We start from the raw sequence: 18,793 nt of genomic DNA, 5'->3' as shown, positions 1-18,793 counted from the left end.
ATATTTATGTATTTATTAGCAATTGTAGACACACAGCTTATATGTATATATTCATCAACTCAAGATCTATATAACGAAGATTGTAGGTAATTCGTTCAGAACAAGATAACAACTAAATATATAAAAGCGAATCAAAATACAAATAATCTCCAACAACATTTACGATTTGTATGAAGAATCAAAATATGTTGTAATATCGTAGCATCCTGTCCATATCCTTAAAAAATACGTTCAGCATATTAATTTATTTCTTTTTTTTTTTCTTATTCTGTGGAATTATTTTCCACTTCCTAGCTATATAATTGCTATTCATGCATTCTTGCGAATTCATTTTTATCCTTATTTAGTATTGTGATTTCATTTTGTAATTTTTTTTTGTTTTTTTTTTTTTGTTGAATTATCTACTTCATGCTTTGTGAATGTAAGTGACACTCAATAACTTTTTATTTTTTTTTTATTATGAAACATTTCAATTTTTATATTTAATTGGCTTTTAATGACTTTATTATGAATTCAGTAGGAATGTCCTTAGAATATTGCTTGTTTGTTAAAATTTAATTTTGTCCACTTATTGTTCCATAATTTGTACATTAATAGTCCCACCAAAATGATGTTCATTGATTTGATAAAAGTTTTGATTAAGGCATGTCGGTCACTAGGGAATTGGAGCAGAAGAAAAGATAAACAAATTACATTCGAATAGATACATATATGTATGTATTTTTATATAAAACACTAATAAAAATAAAATAAAAATTGTTTAAATGTAAATAAGTTTTTCATTTAATTATTTCATATAATATATGAATGAATATAAAAACGCTGAAATATAATATATAAAAAAAGTTTTTAATTAAGAAAATGATATACATACATATATAAAATAAATATATATATACATATAAATATATATGTAGGCAGGAAGGGTAAGATCTGGCAATACTGGGAAAAAGAAACAACCAGGAGGAACAAGAAGCAAGCGAGGGAGTCGAAAAAGAAATGTGCGTTTAAGAAGACGTTTAATACGATTACATACATACAATTTAATTTATCTATTAAATAAACTTTCCTACATATATATATAAGAAAATGCTATATACATATATATATTTAAAATAAATAAATATATATATATTATGAATTTTTTAATATATATATATATATATATATATATATATATATATATAATATATATTATATATATATATACATGACCTTCGCTGGCTTGGTCATGTCGTAAGAATGGATGAAGACGCTCCGGCGAAAAAGGTGTTTGAAGCAGTAGTTGGTGGAAGAAGACGTAGAGGTAGACCGTGTCTCCGGTGGAGTGATCAAGTTGAGGGAGCACTAACTGGACTTGATATACGAGACTGGAGAAGCCGCGCACGCAGCAGAGGCGCCTGGGGAGACATGCTGCGTCAGGCCGAAACTCGGTAACGGGTTGTTATGGCCACATAAGTAAGTAAGTAATATTATAAATATATATTATATATATATATACAATATATATATATATACACATATATGTTATATATGCCCATATACGCAAAAAAAAAATTTCTAATCGCATTAATTAATATTTATGTATAGGTATAAAATTACCTATACATGCAAAAAACGGTTTAAAGCGTATTAATTTTTTTTGATATTCATTGATTATTTTGTATATAGTTCTTTATAATTAAATAAATGTATAAGACATGTATTTGTTTTCTATAAAACTTCAAATTCTATATTAAAAAATATTATATAAAATAAAATAATAAAAAAATAAAAACACTTAAAAATATTTTCTAAGTTAATTAATAATTTCTAAGTTAATATAATTTAGTTACTAAAAAATGTTTTTAAAAAAAATATTAATTTATAATTATCGATTTTTAAATTGAATATTATGTCTATTGGATATTTATTTAATAAAAAAATATTAATAAATAATTTTCATATATAAACAATTACTTACGCAAGAAATGCTGAATATTTTGCTCTTAAAATAACTGCCTCGTACTTCATCAAGTGAAATGTCATATTTAAAGACAACATTTGACTATTTTTAAAAAAAAAATAAAACAAAATAAAGTTTAAATAGATATATATATATATATATATATACATACATAATAGTATTATATGAATTTTATGCAATTTAATATAATTGTATTAAACATAAAAAAGTGCCCATTCTTAAAACAATTATTATAAGAAAAACTTTTATAATATCTTGCCCTGAAGAACAAATCAGAGAAAATTCATAACTGGAAAGTTTTTATGTACAAAAAAATTATATCTAACAAATACAATTTGAATTAATAATAAAAAGCTTATACATAAAAATAACATATTTAACATTAAAAACAAAACAAAAAGGAAAAGCTCTTAAAATAACAGTAGGAACAGTCTACGGCGACAAAAACTGATCTGAACCACTCAAGCTGAAAGAATGGTTATATACTAAACTTTTTAAAAATGTCATATCATGAATTTTTATGACGTCATTTTTTAAAATTATCTTGGTGTATATTTTATGCTATTAATCTTGCGTTGATTCTATCTATGCTATCTATGGTGGGATAGATTTATAACGTACATTGTTCTGTTAGATAGTCTACTGATCTACTGATGAAATATTGGTTATTGGTTATTGGTTAAGCAGACAGAAAAATTAAAATAAATATTTAGTTTAAGTAATTCAAAAATTTTTATTATAAATAATAAAATAATTAACTTTCATAAACAAAATCTTCGTCCAACTATTCACTGCTAGATCACAACTAGTCGCAATTTAACTTTAGATAAGTACTCCTAAAAATCAATTTTTACTTAAACAATTTTTATTTAAATTCTTTAAAATTACAATTAAATTTTTTTTTATCATAATTAACAACTTTATTTTTCTTTCATTCTAGGTGAGTTTCATTTATTCTACATAATTTTGAGTAAGTATATATAAGAAATCAGAGCAACTTTACAACTCGAAAGTCTTTATATATAAGAAAATTATATCTAATAAATACAATTTGATTTAATAATAAAAAGTTTATTTATAAAAATAATAACACATTTTTAACTCTTAAAAGAAAAAAAACAAAAACTATTTTAAAATAACAAATAACATATACGTACATTTATATACATATCTTTTTTTTTAATTAAATCTTATTTCATTAAACTATATATTTATATACATTTGTTTTTTTTAACTGAGGAACATATTGTATATTGGTTCATTAAAAAATGTTCAATATATTTAATTTATAGTATTATTCGATTAAGGTTTTATTCTATTAATTTATTAATATTATAAAATGCAAATTAAATTGTGAATCCATATAAAAATATTTGAGAAACTAAAATAGCAGTGCGGATTTAAAAGCTTTTAAATTTGTTATAATTCAATATATTATATAAAAATATTTAAAATGCAATTAAAAAACAATTCATAAAATTTTACAAATAAAATAAGAATTTAAGGTTGCAATTTAATATATTAATTAAATATATTAATAGTAATATTTTATATTAATTTAATTAGCCATGCAAACAACTCCTTCAAGGGGCGCTAACTGCAAGTCAGTGGCTGAAATGTTATGTCTAAAATGCACAAGACAACAAATTAAAATGCAATTCGAACAAAAGTCTAATTTTAAGAAAAATATAGGTGCACTTGCCCTGCTTCGAGTTCCGATTCAGTGCCCGCAACCGCTACAGTTAACCGTTCAGGCGCATCAATTAAATTAGTCAAATCTACAATTTCTGTCTGGTTACCCAAATTGATAAGCGTGAACACCGTGGGCTGTCCCTTCAGTTCCCTAGAAAACAACCAAAAAGTTTGCATTGTGGATAACTTATTCAAACGGTAAAAAAAAATTAAAAAAATTAAAATTATTATTTATTACCTTTTGAATGCAAACACAGCTCTATTCAGCACTTCGGCATGGAGGCGACCTTCCCGCAACACAGGTGATTTTCGCAATTCCAAAAGCATTTTATAGAGCTTATAATGACTCTTATCTGCTAGTTTTTGTGCTTCCAAATTCAATTGCTTATAATTAGGATGGACTGGCAACCAAGTTTTAGCTGCGCTCGAGAAGCCTGCCAAAAATATTCTTTTTTTTTTAATTTTTATGAGAAACGTGAAATTATTCTTGCCAATTAATATTATGTTTTTTTTTTGTTTATAAAAGCAGTTAAATCAACATTCTCTTGAATTTTTTTAATTAAAAATTTATTAATTTTATATGTATTAATGTATATAAATTATAAAAAATACCAGCATTTTTGTCTGCATTCCATTGAAACGGTGTTCGTACTGGATCACGTGACACTTTTTGGTACTTTAGCGGTCCCACATTTCGTGCTGGTGGATCGACAGTATCTTCCCAGCTAATATCACGGTAATCTTGCATGCCAATTTCTTCACCCTTTTGCATAATTTAGCAATGAAAAAAAGAATCGAGCATTTTATTTATATATACACAAAAATTATAAATATAAATCACTTTGTCATATATCAAACACACATACTATTTACGTACAAAAGAAAATAACTTTTACGTGCTTACATTATAAGTGACCGCCACACCTGGTAAAGTCATCAACAACATATTCAGGGCATCCACAAGTTGTGGGCCAAACCTCGAAGCGACACGAGGATTATCATGATTTCCCATAACCCAATTTGCAGCATGTTTGCGTGGCATATATGTTAACCACTTCTGTATGTTATAGACAAAATCTCGAGCATCCGAGTCTGCATTCAAATCAGTAATGAATAAGAAATTAAAAGGTATATGTGAGCCTTTCACGCCTTTTTCGTTTTCATAATAATCCATGAGCTTTTTCAAGTCTGCATATGCTTCAGTCATCATAATACGTGCAGAGCCACCATGTTTGGCACTGTAGTCATCCAGCAGCAAACGCCAATGCTGCACCATTTCATTAACTTCCGGCTGTGAAATATATGCAAAGGAAACGGCATATATAAACGTTAAAATTCATTAACTTTATTTAAAATTATATATGATGGTGGAAAATGTATTGCATTAATGGATTGCATACCAAGTCCTTTGTGTATATGTGTTTAGTGTACTCATAGGAATTTTTATCAGAAGTTTTGCCACTCAGTGGTTCATCACTTAATTCGGGCACTTCAAAAAGATGATTAACAGCATCCACGCGAAAGCCACTAACGCCTTTATCCAACCAGAAATACATAACATCATCTATAGCCTTTAAAACTGCTTCATTACGAAAATTAAGGTCTGGTTGTTGAACAGTGAACTGATGCAAATAGTATTGCTGACGTGTCTCATGCCAAGTCCATGCTGAACCATAAAAAACTGATTGCTAAAGAGTAAATATTAATGCAATGATTTTATTACTACTTGTAAGTCATAATTATATTTAATATTAATACATAAATTTTTACAAACACAAATACACACCCAATTATTTGGGGGCACACGTTCACCATCCTCACTGATTTCACCATCGGCCCACACATAAAAATCTTCAAAACCTTCAATGCGTTCGGCTGATTTTTTAAACCATTCACATTGGTCTGAACTGTGATTTGGCACGAAGTCCAGTATAATTTTTATATCTGAAGAAATATAAATTATAAAGCTATTTCATCTTATGGAACAACAACGATAGTCATAAGTAATAACCCCAGTCAAAAATTTACTTGTGGCTGGGTTGTTTCAGTTGATTTCAGTAATTAAAAAAAAATTTTAACTTACTAAACAGTCAAGATACATCAATAAAAAATTTAAATAATTATATATGAATAGGTTAAATCGATTCATTTCGGGAAAGGCTTCAACACCTCAAGATCCCATTGGCGATGTGTTTGTGTACATGCTCATAACAAAGTTCAAGTAAATTTAAGAAGTTTACAATACATATTATAAAATTGAGTGTAAGAGAAAAAACAATATGTCGGTTTAAATTTGGTCATGAGAGCCGAGGGTCACTAAAGCCGTGTCACTAAAGCAAAGCGGTTATGTTCAGTAATAAATGTCAATATTTGTGCCTTTTAGTAGCAATTTTTTGCAATGAATGATACACTCTACATAACACCCATTTTCGTCATAGCGCGAATTTTGACGACCCCATGACACTCTATATATATAACATGGGCCCTTAAGAGTAGAATATCAAACACATACAAAATATTAAAAAAAAAGAGTTTAAGATTTTTTTACAAATTTCTATTACTAATTTTATTTAAGTATCTAACTTTTCAAATGATTACTTATCCTTACTAATTCATAAATATTATCTAAACGATATGATTCAGCTATTAATCTTTAAAATCTTGCAACGTGTCGTATTCATGCCTTTAAAATGAGATTATAATCATAATCATATCGTAACGGAAATTACCCAATTTCGATTATGATAGTGCTTGGATACTCTACCAGGGCTTTCACAATTGATCTCTGAACCACATTACAAGCTCCCCCAATATAATAATAATTACCTAAACGATTTGCTTCAGCTATTAAGTCTTCAAAATCTTGCATAGTGCCGTATTCACTGTGTATGGCTTTAAAATCAGATATATCATAACCGAAATCAACCATAGGCGATTGAAATATAGGACTTAGCCAAGCTGCTGTGATACCTGTTTCAGCAAGGTATGGCAAACGCTGTATAATACCTTCAAAATATAAATACAGACATATATTATATAGCCAAAAATAAATAATATATTTTTACCTCTTAAGTCACCAATGCCATCGCCATCACTATCACTAAAAGAGCGCGGGTATATTTGATAGAAGACCGCATGTTGCCACCAATCGGTAGCAGGTTCAGTGGCTGTGGATGCTGTGGCTGCTGTCGCCATTGCGATGCTGTGTAGTTTCACTAATAAAATGCAGCTGCAAAAAAGTGCCACAGAGAAATGCATTTTAAAATTTGTCACAAATCTAAAATTTTTATTTGTTTTTTTTTTATAAAATATAAATTCTAAATTTTCTGCACTTTGTTTCTTGTCCAAATGCGAGTAACAACACTTAATTCAGTACTAATTTTGCGGATTTCACTCTTGCCTGTGGCATACGATGAGATACGTGTCAACTAAGCAAAATGCGGTTTTGTGTAGATATTTTATAGCATTTTATTTTATTTTATTTTTTAATTTTTAAATTTATTTCATATAAGATAATCAGTGATTAAATAAACAAGTTAATTTGTCTAACAAATAATATCTGTCTATCACTATGAGAGTTAGTTACAATTAACTTCTGAAAATCACAGCAAATAATAATTATAACAGTATTAGAATTGAATCTTTTTAATTACTTTCAAAACAGATTTGCGGGTGAGAGATCGTTCGATAGACTATATGTATTTTAATGAGTACAATTTCGTTTTGTTTCAATTAAAAAAATTTATATTAAGTTTGTGTAAATATTAAAAGACATAAACATTTAAAATTTCAATTTTTCAAATAAAAATTTTATAATTAAAATTTATTTTTTATATCTACATTTATTTATTATATCTTCTCTTACAATCAGACTAACAATAAGTTTTAAAATCTTATCACTAAATACATAATATTACAATTTTTATTTATACTATATATTATATAAAAAAAAATAAGTAAACCTTATATCACGAGCTCCACTTAAATCAATGGGTTAGGTTTCATTGGAAAATAAATGTAAGGTGGTTCATTAAGAAAGCAAGTGAGATTTATCAGATCACTAAGAAAAGAGTGGGGTTTCTATTTGTACCTATTGAATTTTAATTAAAGACTGGAGCTCTTTTTAAAAGCTCATTTTAGACAGGAAGTAATGGATAGAAGTGCGAGATTCCCAGCTAAGTCGTTAACATTTTCTGTCAGTGTTTTATTGAATTTTTTTTCATATATTGTCAAATTCAGCTTTAACTAATGCTATTTGTAGATCTCGGTGAATGCTTTCATATCTGATATACCATGGAATACCAGTATACCAATATTGTTTTCAATATCTTTGACTGAGCTCTTTGAATAATTTCAATACTTGACACACTAGTATTACTAAATACTTAGATACAATAAAAGGACAGAAACGTCGCATTATGCAAAATAATTCTACAACAACTACTCACACAAGTAAATTTTTTCAGACCCAAGACCAAATAAAACACATCAAAGTCGTTCATATTCAATGGCATATTAATAGTTTTATTTGATTGTCGTGGTGAGATGCGTAATGAATTCATTCCACAGGGCTAAACTGTTTACGAGAAATATTATTTGTAGATTTTACTTCTCTTTGTAAAAAAAGACTAACATTGCATAGAAAAAGTACTAGGTTTTTGCACATGATAATACGCCACCTCACATTACATTGGTTTTTCGAGATCTCTTCGCCAAATGTACAACTTCTTGAATTCCTTGACGTCTTGTTCATCAATTGATATTTATGATCGTTCAGGGTGATTTTTGTGTTCTATTATTTATTTATTTATTATTTTATTTATTTATTTATTATTATGCTATTCATTTATTTATTAAATCACTTAATTATAGATGTTCATTTTAATTCCAATTTTAATTAAACTTGCAATCAACGAAGTCATTACCAATTTGAGGTTATGTACTATTGATAAGATACATGAATTTTTTATTCACACGTTCTCACGCTTTTAAGGGTTCTATTTGCTGTGAAACCCTAAATTTATTTATGTGTTTGATTATCTTGCATTTTTTTTGTGGCCACTAATGAAAGCAAAAGAAACGAAGTGAAAAAATATTTAGTTTTTTATTTACTCACCAATTAATTATTTATTTATTAAATACTTAAGAAAAATGTTACACTTTAAAAAAAAAATAATAATAAACAAAAATAAAAATAAAAAAGCACCTTCAAAATGTTGACTTAATTATCAAACAACTTGACAACCGGCACATGAGCGCGAGTAAAGTGCACTGTGGCAAAGCAAAACAAATCTTCTAAACAATTGTGTGTAAAAGAAAAGAGAGAGAGAGAGAGAACTTAAAATACTCTTTCATGCTCTTGTGTGTGTACTCTTTAAAGACTGATCTTCCATATGAAAGCATAAACTTTAAGAGAAACGTAGTGGATTTGCTGTGCAATCGCCTGAAAAAGTTATATATGTTAATCGTTAATGAATAAATAAAAATTATTAAGTTATATTTAATATAATTAATAATAATTAATAATAATAATAATAATATATACACTGTAATTAAAATATATTATTAATTACATGTTTTTATTTTTATTTTTATTAATATATATATGTATACTCTTTTATATTCTATTATATTATTTATTTATTAATATTCTATTTTAATAGTAGTAAGCTGTGGGCTATAGCAGATAAGATTCCTCTCAATGTGACATACACATGGGGAGATTTTGGCGTTTAAAAATTCTCTTAAAATATTTCAGCCCATTTATAATATATTATATTTAATAGTTTATTTTTAGTTAAATGTTTGTATATAAACTCTGAATTAATCTTCAAAAAGCTATCCTTATATAAAAACATCTCTTTTATAGTACATTCATATTCACACTGTCTCATTTAGACACTTGATCATTTATATTAATGAGCAAACGTTCACATTATTATAAGTGCATTTATGCAGCTGATAAAACTTTAATAAACTTAATAATAAACCACTTAATAATATTATACACAAAAATTTTAAATATATAATTTATATATTAAGTCATTTATATAAATTTTATATAAATGACTATATATATAAATTCAATTACATACTCAATTATAAAAAACAAACATATTATTAAATATTTACTTCCTCAGTACCTCATTTACAGCTCAGCTGTTCCTTGTTTACATTTTATATAGAAAACATATCAATCAGTCAATCAATCCAGTACGTTCCCAGGGGAACATTGGGCCATAACGAACTTTTTCCAACTGTCACGATTTTTTGCCAGGGTTTTAATTTCTCCAAAGGTTTTTTCGCTTGCTTGGATTTCTTTCTCCAGTGTTCGCTTCCATATGACATACATATATTTTTTATTTTGGCAATTTCTCTAGCGGGAAATTTATATTAAACGGTTGCATTCGACATTTTTCGCCTTGAACTGATTTATTGATAATGAACTGTTTTATATGAAAGATTTTTATCTGGTGAATCAGTAGCTAATAATGAGTAAAACAGCCTAAATGCGACAGTGTACATGTGTTATTAGCTAATGCCAATGGTATCTCTCCATTTATACGATCACATATGCATATATATATACGTAAATCAGAAATAAATTAAAAAAGAAAAAATTAATAATATCTTATTTTTTTTAGAGAATATAAAAATATAGAAGGGGTGAGGTCTATCCAAGGAAAAATTCAAGCATAAATTCGTGACTCAAGCTATATTTACAAAAAAAAAAAACAATATATATAACTGAAGATATATTCAGCGTAAGAAAAGTCTACCTCAACTTTTATCTTTATCTTTATCGATTTTAAGTATTGATGATTATATATCATATTATTAACATATTAAATATTATTATTATCATTGGGCACAAATATTATTGTATTATGTTTAATGCATAAATACCGAACGATCGAAAGCAGTATCACTTCAGCAGTACCCAGAGAAATCTTAATCTTTTCCAGATAGGTGTTTGACCACTCAATGATATATATAGTTTGATTGATTATAATATCCTTTTTAAATAAAAATTTAAATTTAAATTAAACCATTGAAAATCAGTTGAAAAACGCTGGTAACCCTGATATATAGATTCACAGAATGATTGATTTCGGACATAAAAAAAAAAAATATAACTATTTACTCTTTTACGGGATATATTAAAAACACATCCTTGCTTGTAAGTTGAAAAAGAAACAATAAAACCATAGTTGCATCAGTTCTGACCTATGGGCGAAAAGTATAGACACTGAGAATGACACATGTCGATGCCTTAAGTTTAGTTAAGTCGAATACTGTGAGTGTAAAAAAAATATCAGATCTTATTTGAGATGTAAATGGATTGTAGAGAGTGTGAATCAATAAGGGAATACAAAGAATGAAATTCGAAACATAAAGCATGGAATGGGTACTTTTAAACAAGACAAATAAACTTGGAGAAAAAGAAAAAATCGGTTTTTGTTAGTACTGTTATTGCTAATTTGTGAAAAATAAGAATAAAAATCTGGAAACAAACTTTCAACAATCGTAGAGAGTGGAGTACAGAAATATAAAGGCTTTACGAAGAAGAAGACTTAAACTGTCATTCTAAAAAGTTTACTAAAATAATTGCACTCATACTACGTATTCAATGGAAAGCTTTATTAACTTCAAATCAAAGCACTAGTGTAGAGTGCATACCAGTGAATTCTTCACCAAATCTTCGCTTAAACATTTCTTGGTTTAACCCAAATAAAACTACTACGTCCAGTCTTCCAGACACCAGACAAACATTAAATTCGATAAATGTTTGATTGATGAGTTCATATTTTTATTTATTATTTTAATTTATTATTATATGTTTCTGCTATATAACTATTTATATCAATTGTATTTTATTCTATTTTAGAAATAGAAATTTTTATTGATAGAGAAATTCTATAATGAAATGTAGCTTTAACATAAAATTTATAATTTCAAACCTTATCATAATTAAACTTAAGTTAATAATACTAATGCACTTACTACATTCTATTAAGTAATTGTATGGTTTTATCTAGTCTAGAACATAAACCTCTAAGGATTTATTTATCAGAAAGTACATTATTAAATGCATTTCATAATTAAAATGAAGGAATGCCTTTGGCAGTTCTAATTTCAATAACAGGCAAATGCACGAATACTAAAATACAAGCTCATTGCAAGCTCACATGCAATATGGCATGCACTTAAGCCTTTAATGGTAATATGTCTATTTTGTTTATATAATTTATTTAATTAATATTAATCGCAATGTTAAAAAAGTTTTGTATTAATTTTGCAACTGAAATTCAAAATCTATTAAAAGACATTGTATATGAGTAAATTACACATTTTTTTATATTAAAGGAATTATATTTCGGATGGACAGACGGAATATATAAAAAGTTTTCACTTTTCCCTCCTCCGTGCCGTGTATCTAAGCTCGTTAAACGATTTGGATAATTCATTGAATTATCTCTCAAAATAATAATATGTGACGTTAATGTCACATACATCTAAAGTACTAAAACAGTATCGTTACAGATCTAACAGATCAATGGATGCGCTTGATCAGTCATCTCTAGCTATCTTTATTGAACTAGCATACTATATGTATATCGAAATAATAAACTTCTTCTGACATTCTTATTTCCCAGTAGAGCATAGCACCTCGACCATTCTCTTATAGTGAACTCTATTACGCGATTCACGGTTGATGTCAGCCCATGGAGTAATTTGCAGCTTTCATTTCTAATTGTATTTATCTACTCCATGTTCTTGCTGGTGCGCCAACACATCGATAACTGCCTTGAGGACTCCATCAAAGTCTTTGACGGGCGATGTTTTCGTTCAGTCTACGGAGCTTATGCCCAAACCAACACCATTTTTGTTTGCTGATTTCAACAAGTGTAGGGGTCTGATTGGTATCGTTCCAACGGCATGACAGATATACCAAATGACTTTTTTTTCCCCTGCGGTAAAGGTGACTAAAATCCCGGTGCCAATCTAGCACTTGTGTGAGAAGTGTACATGCTACTAAGTGATCCGCCTTACTTACGACATCTGACCCGCAGCTTCGGCTGTGCTGTCCAGCTGACGTTGGACTCGTAATGGCTGTGGTTAGTAACCAAACTTACGCGAAAAGAAAATTCAGTTTTGATTGATATTTGGCGCGGAGTTGCATATTCACCACCGGGTGCTACAACCCAAATTGTAGCAGAGGTTTTAGATGGGCATCGCATCAAACCTAGGTGGTAGATATGTCTTACACTCATATCTTCATTGGCACAGACAGAAATTTTAATTTGCAATGGGGCGTTGATTGACGCCCTATCTTAATACATGTGTTTTTGAGCACCGTAGTGTTAGGCCTCTAGGGCATAGAACATCACGTAAAATAACTTAGAGACCAACTAAACGATTTAAACAAGTCCTTTAGTATATCGCTTGTAAAAAAGTTTACCTTAAAAAAAAATATAAATAATATTCTTAAAAAATGTTGACCTCATATTAATTTAACATTTATTGGTTCATCAAGAAACGTCCGTGGATTTTGTAATCAAATTTATTTTTATGAATATTGACAAATTTCCTTTTTTATTTTGGTGTTTAATGCAAATATTATTTGAATATTAAATTCAAAACCAATATTTGTAAAGTTGCATATAATTTTAAATAAACTTTATTAAAATCATTTTACTATTAATTTTTATAATTTTTTCATTTGCTGCTACTGACATACCAATTAAAAAACACAAATATTTTAAACCAATCACCCTGGACCGAATAAAGTCTATCAAAAAACTATTTAAATTCAAATTATTCGTACTCGTATTCGCAAAAAAGCGAAATACAATAATGGAGTCAGTATAATTGATAATTTTTTCCGTTTTTGTATACGTGAATGTTCCTTTCATAAGCCATTCAATGCCAAATTCCTTTCATTTCAATAAATGGATCTGTACGAGGACATCCTAAAAATTGACGCACAAAAAAATTGATACGAAAAAATAGTCAAATTTTTTACAACATAAAAACTTTTTAATTGATTTTTATGTGAGTTTATAGCTGCGCGAAGGGAAGAGAAAAAATATTTTGGAATTGAAATATTTGATGATATTTTGTTTTTAATTTACTTTCAATTTTTGTGGTTTAAAATAATCACTTTTTAAAATGTCAACTCCGGAATTAATTTTGACAATCGCGGCTAGTAACGTTGAGAATATGTGGGAAAGTATGTCACATATAATAGATATCTATCCACATGCTACTGCTACTCACACTGATAAATATTTTCCATATTTACTGTAAATTCACAATAAAAAAGGACAATGCGAACTAAAAAGGACAATGCGAACTAAGAAGGACATCAAAATTTCATTTAAATATGGCTTACTGTAGCCATTGCTATTGCATTTCAATAGCGAAAACAATGTAAATTATAAATAAAAATAAATAGTTCCATAAATCGATTGTTAAGCGCACTGTATAGCAAATTACGCCGTCTTGCGTCTTGTTGGAACCAAATATCGTCGATGTTTAATTGATTAATTTTGGAAATTGCTGGCATTGTTCGATAGCGCTCGCTATTTACCGTAGCGGCAGCTCCTTCTTCATTTCAAAATAAATAACGGCCGATGATGCCATTCTCAGCTGTCAAACCATAGTTATCGATAACGAAAGTTCTCATGCAGCTAAAAAAAAATCCAATATCTGTAAGCACCTTAAACAATTTAAAAGTTACTTGCTTGCTGTCGTCAGTTGCTAGTACCGACCGCACCCAAAGTGTTAGTCACCTAGTCATTCCACCGAAGATGTGGACGTCCTCTACCCCATTTTCCATTTGCAATTACCAAATCAAACACCTTTCTAGCCGGACCACTTTCTTTCATTCACACGACATGACCAAGCCAGCGAAGCCGCTGAATTTTTATGCGGTTAACTATATTAATGTCGCGGTATAGCTCATACAGCTCATCGTTTCATCTAATTCGATACTTGTCACCAATGCGTAAGGGATCATAGATCTTTCGAAGAATTTTTCTCTCGAATACCTCTAACACCTTCTCATAACTGTTGGTAATTGTCCCAGCTTCTGCACCATACAGCAGAACAGGCATTATAAGAGATTTGTAGTGATTTATATATATTTTAAATACTGCTCTCATTATTTAAAGAGACGGTTTGTTATTTACAAATATTTGACGGTACGTTGTATCAAGTATCCGTTAAATCGAGATTCTGTTGTAATTAAATTTATTTGTTTAAAAGTGTGTTCAGACGTCATCCTTTCCCAAGTAGAACAAAAACAAAAAAACGAAGAAAGAAAATTTCTTACAAATATTTTATCAACAACTCAAATTGTTTAATGTTTAATTAAGGAACGTAAAATGTATAAAAGAATTTGCACAAATTTAATTATCACTGCATAATTTCAGGCACTTTAACATGACACTTCATATTAAGATATTCTCATTTCTTTTTAAATTAAATATTAAAATTTTCGTCGATTTCGAATATTTTCTACTACATATACATTACTCATGTTTTTTTTTTTTTTTTGGAAAAAGAAAAAAATCTTACACCTTTAAGGTGTAAGATGTGATTTTAAGCAAATATAAAAATATTTTTAAATTTCTGTTTTAAACGTTGCAAGTGATACATACCATCTATGTATGTATCAGATTTTTATAACTGATATATATATATATACATAAATATGTATGCGTAAGTAACATTCAAAATCATTAACATCAAAATATTATATTTTAATTAAAATTCTTGCCTAATGGTTCTAGGATTGGATTTCATAGCAAATTCACTAATGCACTTTCGTTACTGAAGCAACAACAAATGTAATTAAAATTGACATTAAATTCTCAAAATCAAATCAAATTCACTTTTGATATTTTACGTTTATAATTAAAAGATTAAATTAATTAACTTTTGATTTTGAACTTTAATTCCATCATATATATATATATATCATATCATATATCATATGATACAAACCAAAATTTTCCTTGTATTTTCCATCTATAAATAAAAACCAGCATTAAATTTCTCATCGAAATATAGGAAATACGGACTTCAGCCTACATAATTCTATAAATAAGTTGGTATTACTATGAATGAGACTTCGGACAACATTTAAATCACATATATTCTATCACAGGGAAAGCTATTCCAGCATTTTGTCAGTCTCCCTCAAAACATGATTTGAAACATGGAGAAAAGTGCATCCAAAAGCACTTTAAATTATTTAGTAGCACTTTTTGTTCGATATATTTGTTTATAAAATATAACTATTATTATTTATAAGGTGAATTTGTATTCATTTTGATATAATTGTTAATTGTATCACAAATAATTTTTTGCAGCTTTTTTTACTTTATTTAATTTTTACTAAATTCAATTAAAAAAATGAGGGCTACAATATATCTTGTTAGTTGCTAAGTAAATTTAATTTAATTCAGTATAGTTTGACAAGATCTTAACTCCTTAAATTAAGACTGAGAAGTACTTTATGTATTTCTAAATATGATATTGTGAAGAAGGTATTAATTATGTATATCTGTTAATATAGTAATGACAGTACTGTGTATAAGACATTGGAACTCTTTTTAACCATATATACACTATATTTTTGCCTGTCAAAATATCTGCACTTTTATTTGTCTTCAGGTTGTTAATTTACAATTTGTTTAAAAAAACAGTACTTTGAATATTATTAATATAAAATAATTGTCTAAAGTAAGCTTTTGTTTATAAATTTAATTGAATTGAATTAAAAGTCAATAGACGACTTTGATATATTCTGAGAGTCGAATTTCATAGGTGAAGAATAAAAGCATAATATCTCTTTGATGGGGATTACGGATTCGACTAAGCCAAAGCTTGATTTTCTTTATGTTCATAAAAACTCAGAGAGAATTGAAAATTTTTTTTGAATTGTGTACAATTAAGTATATTAATTTTGTAAATATTTTATGCATAATTAATCTATAAAATTATATTTTAATTTGAGTATTAAATTTTATTATTGTCTCAATTTTGTCCGATCTATTTATCGAATTTTTGAGGACCATTAGAGCGGCTAACAGTCGTCAATATTGTGGGTTCTATTAAAAAGAGTGCATCCATTGACTGTTTATAAAAGGATTTCATAAAAGTATTTTATTTTTGATGTATTTTTCATTAAATATAGTAATGTGATTAAGATTCAAGGCAAGTGTAGGACATTAATCAATATCCAATTACACTATTTTAATTGAACTTTTTAGTAAATATTTACCATTATTATTTCTTTCTTTCTATTTCTTTTTTCCATCTCATTCTTTTGAACATATCAATAATTATTTTACGAAAGTCACTATTCAAAAGTCACTCATCGCCACTAAGAGTTAAAATCTAAACAATTATTAACTTATATTACTTTTGTTGGAACCAAAGATAGTGATATATTGATATATAACACAATATTAGATATATTGTCTTTAAATGTCCTACAATTCTAGATATATCCATTAGCTTCAAGTAGCATTTTTTAGAAATAAATCCTATAAATAGCGAGTAGTTTCAGTTATATGGACTTTTTATTTTCATATAGTCATATTATGATATCTTGTATCTACACCATAACTCTTTGATTCACTCTTAATTATGAGTGCCAAATAAATTTTTTTCAATTAATTCAATTAAATCATTAAATTTAAAATTTTATGTGTATTAGAGTTTAATATAAAGAATTTTTGTGAACTTGTTTGTAATAATGTATATCTAAAGTCACATTTTATAAATAAAATATATTCTAACAAACCGAAAACTTTTCTAGCAATCTGTTATTTTTCTTTAAACGATGCTATGACGTATCAAGAAAAGTGCATCCAAACGCACTTTAAATTATTTAGTAGCACTTTTTATTCAATAATTTTGTATATAAACTATTACTGTTAGTAATGTAAATTTGATTTCAATTTCATATAATAATTAATTGTCTTGGAAAAATTCTTTTTCTCCGTCTTTTGTTTTTTTTGATAGTATTTGTACTAAATTTAATTAAAATGAGTTTTTTAATGTCAATTCTTGTTAGTTGCAAAATACAAATAATTCAGTGGATTTTGAGAAGTTTTTAAATTATAGCACAAAAGTCTTATATATATTAGTTTATATGGTATTATAAACAAATAGTTCATAATTTATGTCAATATATTCGTATTGTAAATAAAATATCTAGAGAGAGGTATCTGCCAAAATATCTACACATCTGTTTGTCTTCAGGTTGTTAATTAAATCATTATATTACATTACCATTTATTTCAATCTCTGTAATATATCTTGTAAATTGATGTTATGTTGATTGATACTATAAGTGAATCAAATAACGACAGTATTCTAAAGAAATTGGTAAAAATGGGTTAATGAAATTATAAATTTTTGGGATTTATAATATTAAACAAAGCCCAAATAATACTTTATGCTTAATTGAAAAGAAGACAGTATTAGTGTATACACTCATAGTATACTTTTAGGAGTTTCATATATTATTTATCATATTGTATACATTATGTATATATTGTGCAGTACATAATATAATACTTTAGTCATATAAATGAAATAAGTTAAATTTATACCACTATGATCATTTAATATAAAACAATTCATTATATACAAAATGGAAGAATTTAAAGACCATTTACATTCCCTAACAGAAGTAAACAAAAATTCTTAAAGTTATTGCCAAATTTTAAATGACATACAAATTTTGTGGAATTTTATTTTTATTTGCTTTGACATTTTCAGTTTAGTTAAAAAATCTCGAATGTAACAACAACAAAAGTAGGAGTAATTCGGGGAGTTACAAGATAAAAGATACGTTTACCCAAAAGTGAAAAAGGGTTGTCGCTGGCTGCGAGTATAGAAGTTGTTGACGCTAATTCCACAACCCTCTCTACAAGGGAGTTGGGAATTGTGTGCATTTTTATGGCAAATTTTCGGTTGATAAATGTTTGGCGTAGATTTTCCACTTAAGTGCCCCGCCTCGTCGCAAAAAAAGGGAACTTTTTTCTATCCTTTTTTTTGTGTTTGCATTTTTGTTGCCAATGCAAGTTCCTTTGATTTAATACTTTATTCGCT

At 27.6% G+C, this 18,793-nt stretch overlaps 1 protein-coding gene across 4 annotated transcripts; it reads right to left on the bottom strand.

Moving 5' to 3' along the window:
- Nucleotides 1-492: 492 nt before the first annotated feature.
- On the bottom strand, nucleotides 493-8,925 carry LOC119690220 (maltase 2-like). 4 transcript variants are annotated; one of them, XM_038105235.1, is made up of 11 exons: nucleotides 8,865-8,925; nucleotides 6,724-6,887; nucleotides 6,485-6,664; nucleotides 5,445-5,602; nucleotides 5,059-5,346; nucleotides 4,563-4,949; nucleotides 4,271-4,421; nucleotides 3,897-4,092; nucleotides 3,669-3,809; nucleotides 1,964-2,047; nucleotides 493-655 (listed from the first exon to the last, which is right to left on the bottom strand). In XM_038105235.1, exons 2-11 carry the CDS (start codon nucleotides 6,851-6,853, stop codon nucleotides 529-531), a joined length of 1,842 nt encoding a protein of 613 aa, XP_037961163.1. In that variant the 5' UTR covers nucleotides 6,854-6,887; nucleotides 8,865-8,925; the 3' UTR covers nucleotides 493-528. The 4 variants fall into 4 exon arrangements, with proteins under 4 accessions (XP_037961163.1, XP_037961164.1, XP_037961162.1 ...); XM_038105236.1 differs by lacking the exon at nucleotides 8,865-8,925 and adding an exon at nucleotides 8,775-8,814; XM_038105234.1 differs by lacking the exon at nucleotides 8,865-8,925 and having other exon boundaries at nucleotides 6,724-7,074.
- Nucleotides 8,926-18,793: the final 9,868 nt, after the last annotated feature.

Source organism: Teleopsis dalmanni, chromosome X, assembly GCF_002237135.1.
Source record: "Teleopsis dalmanni isolate 2A chromosome X, ASM223713v2, whole genome shotgun sequence".
Taxonomy (NCBI): domain Eukaryota; kingdom Metazoa; phylum Arthropoda; class Insecta; order Diptera; family Diopsidae; genus Teleopsis; species Teleopsis dalmanni.
The sequence above is the reverse complement of the archived record's forward strand: the minus strand, read 5'-3'. Positions and strand labels throughout refer to the sequence as shown.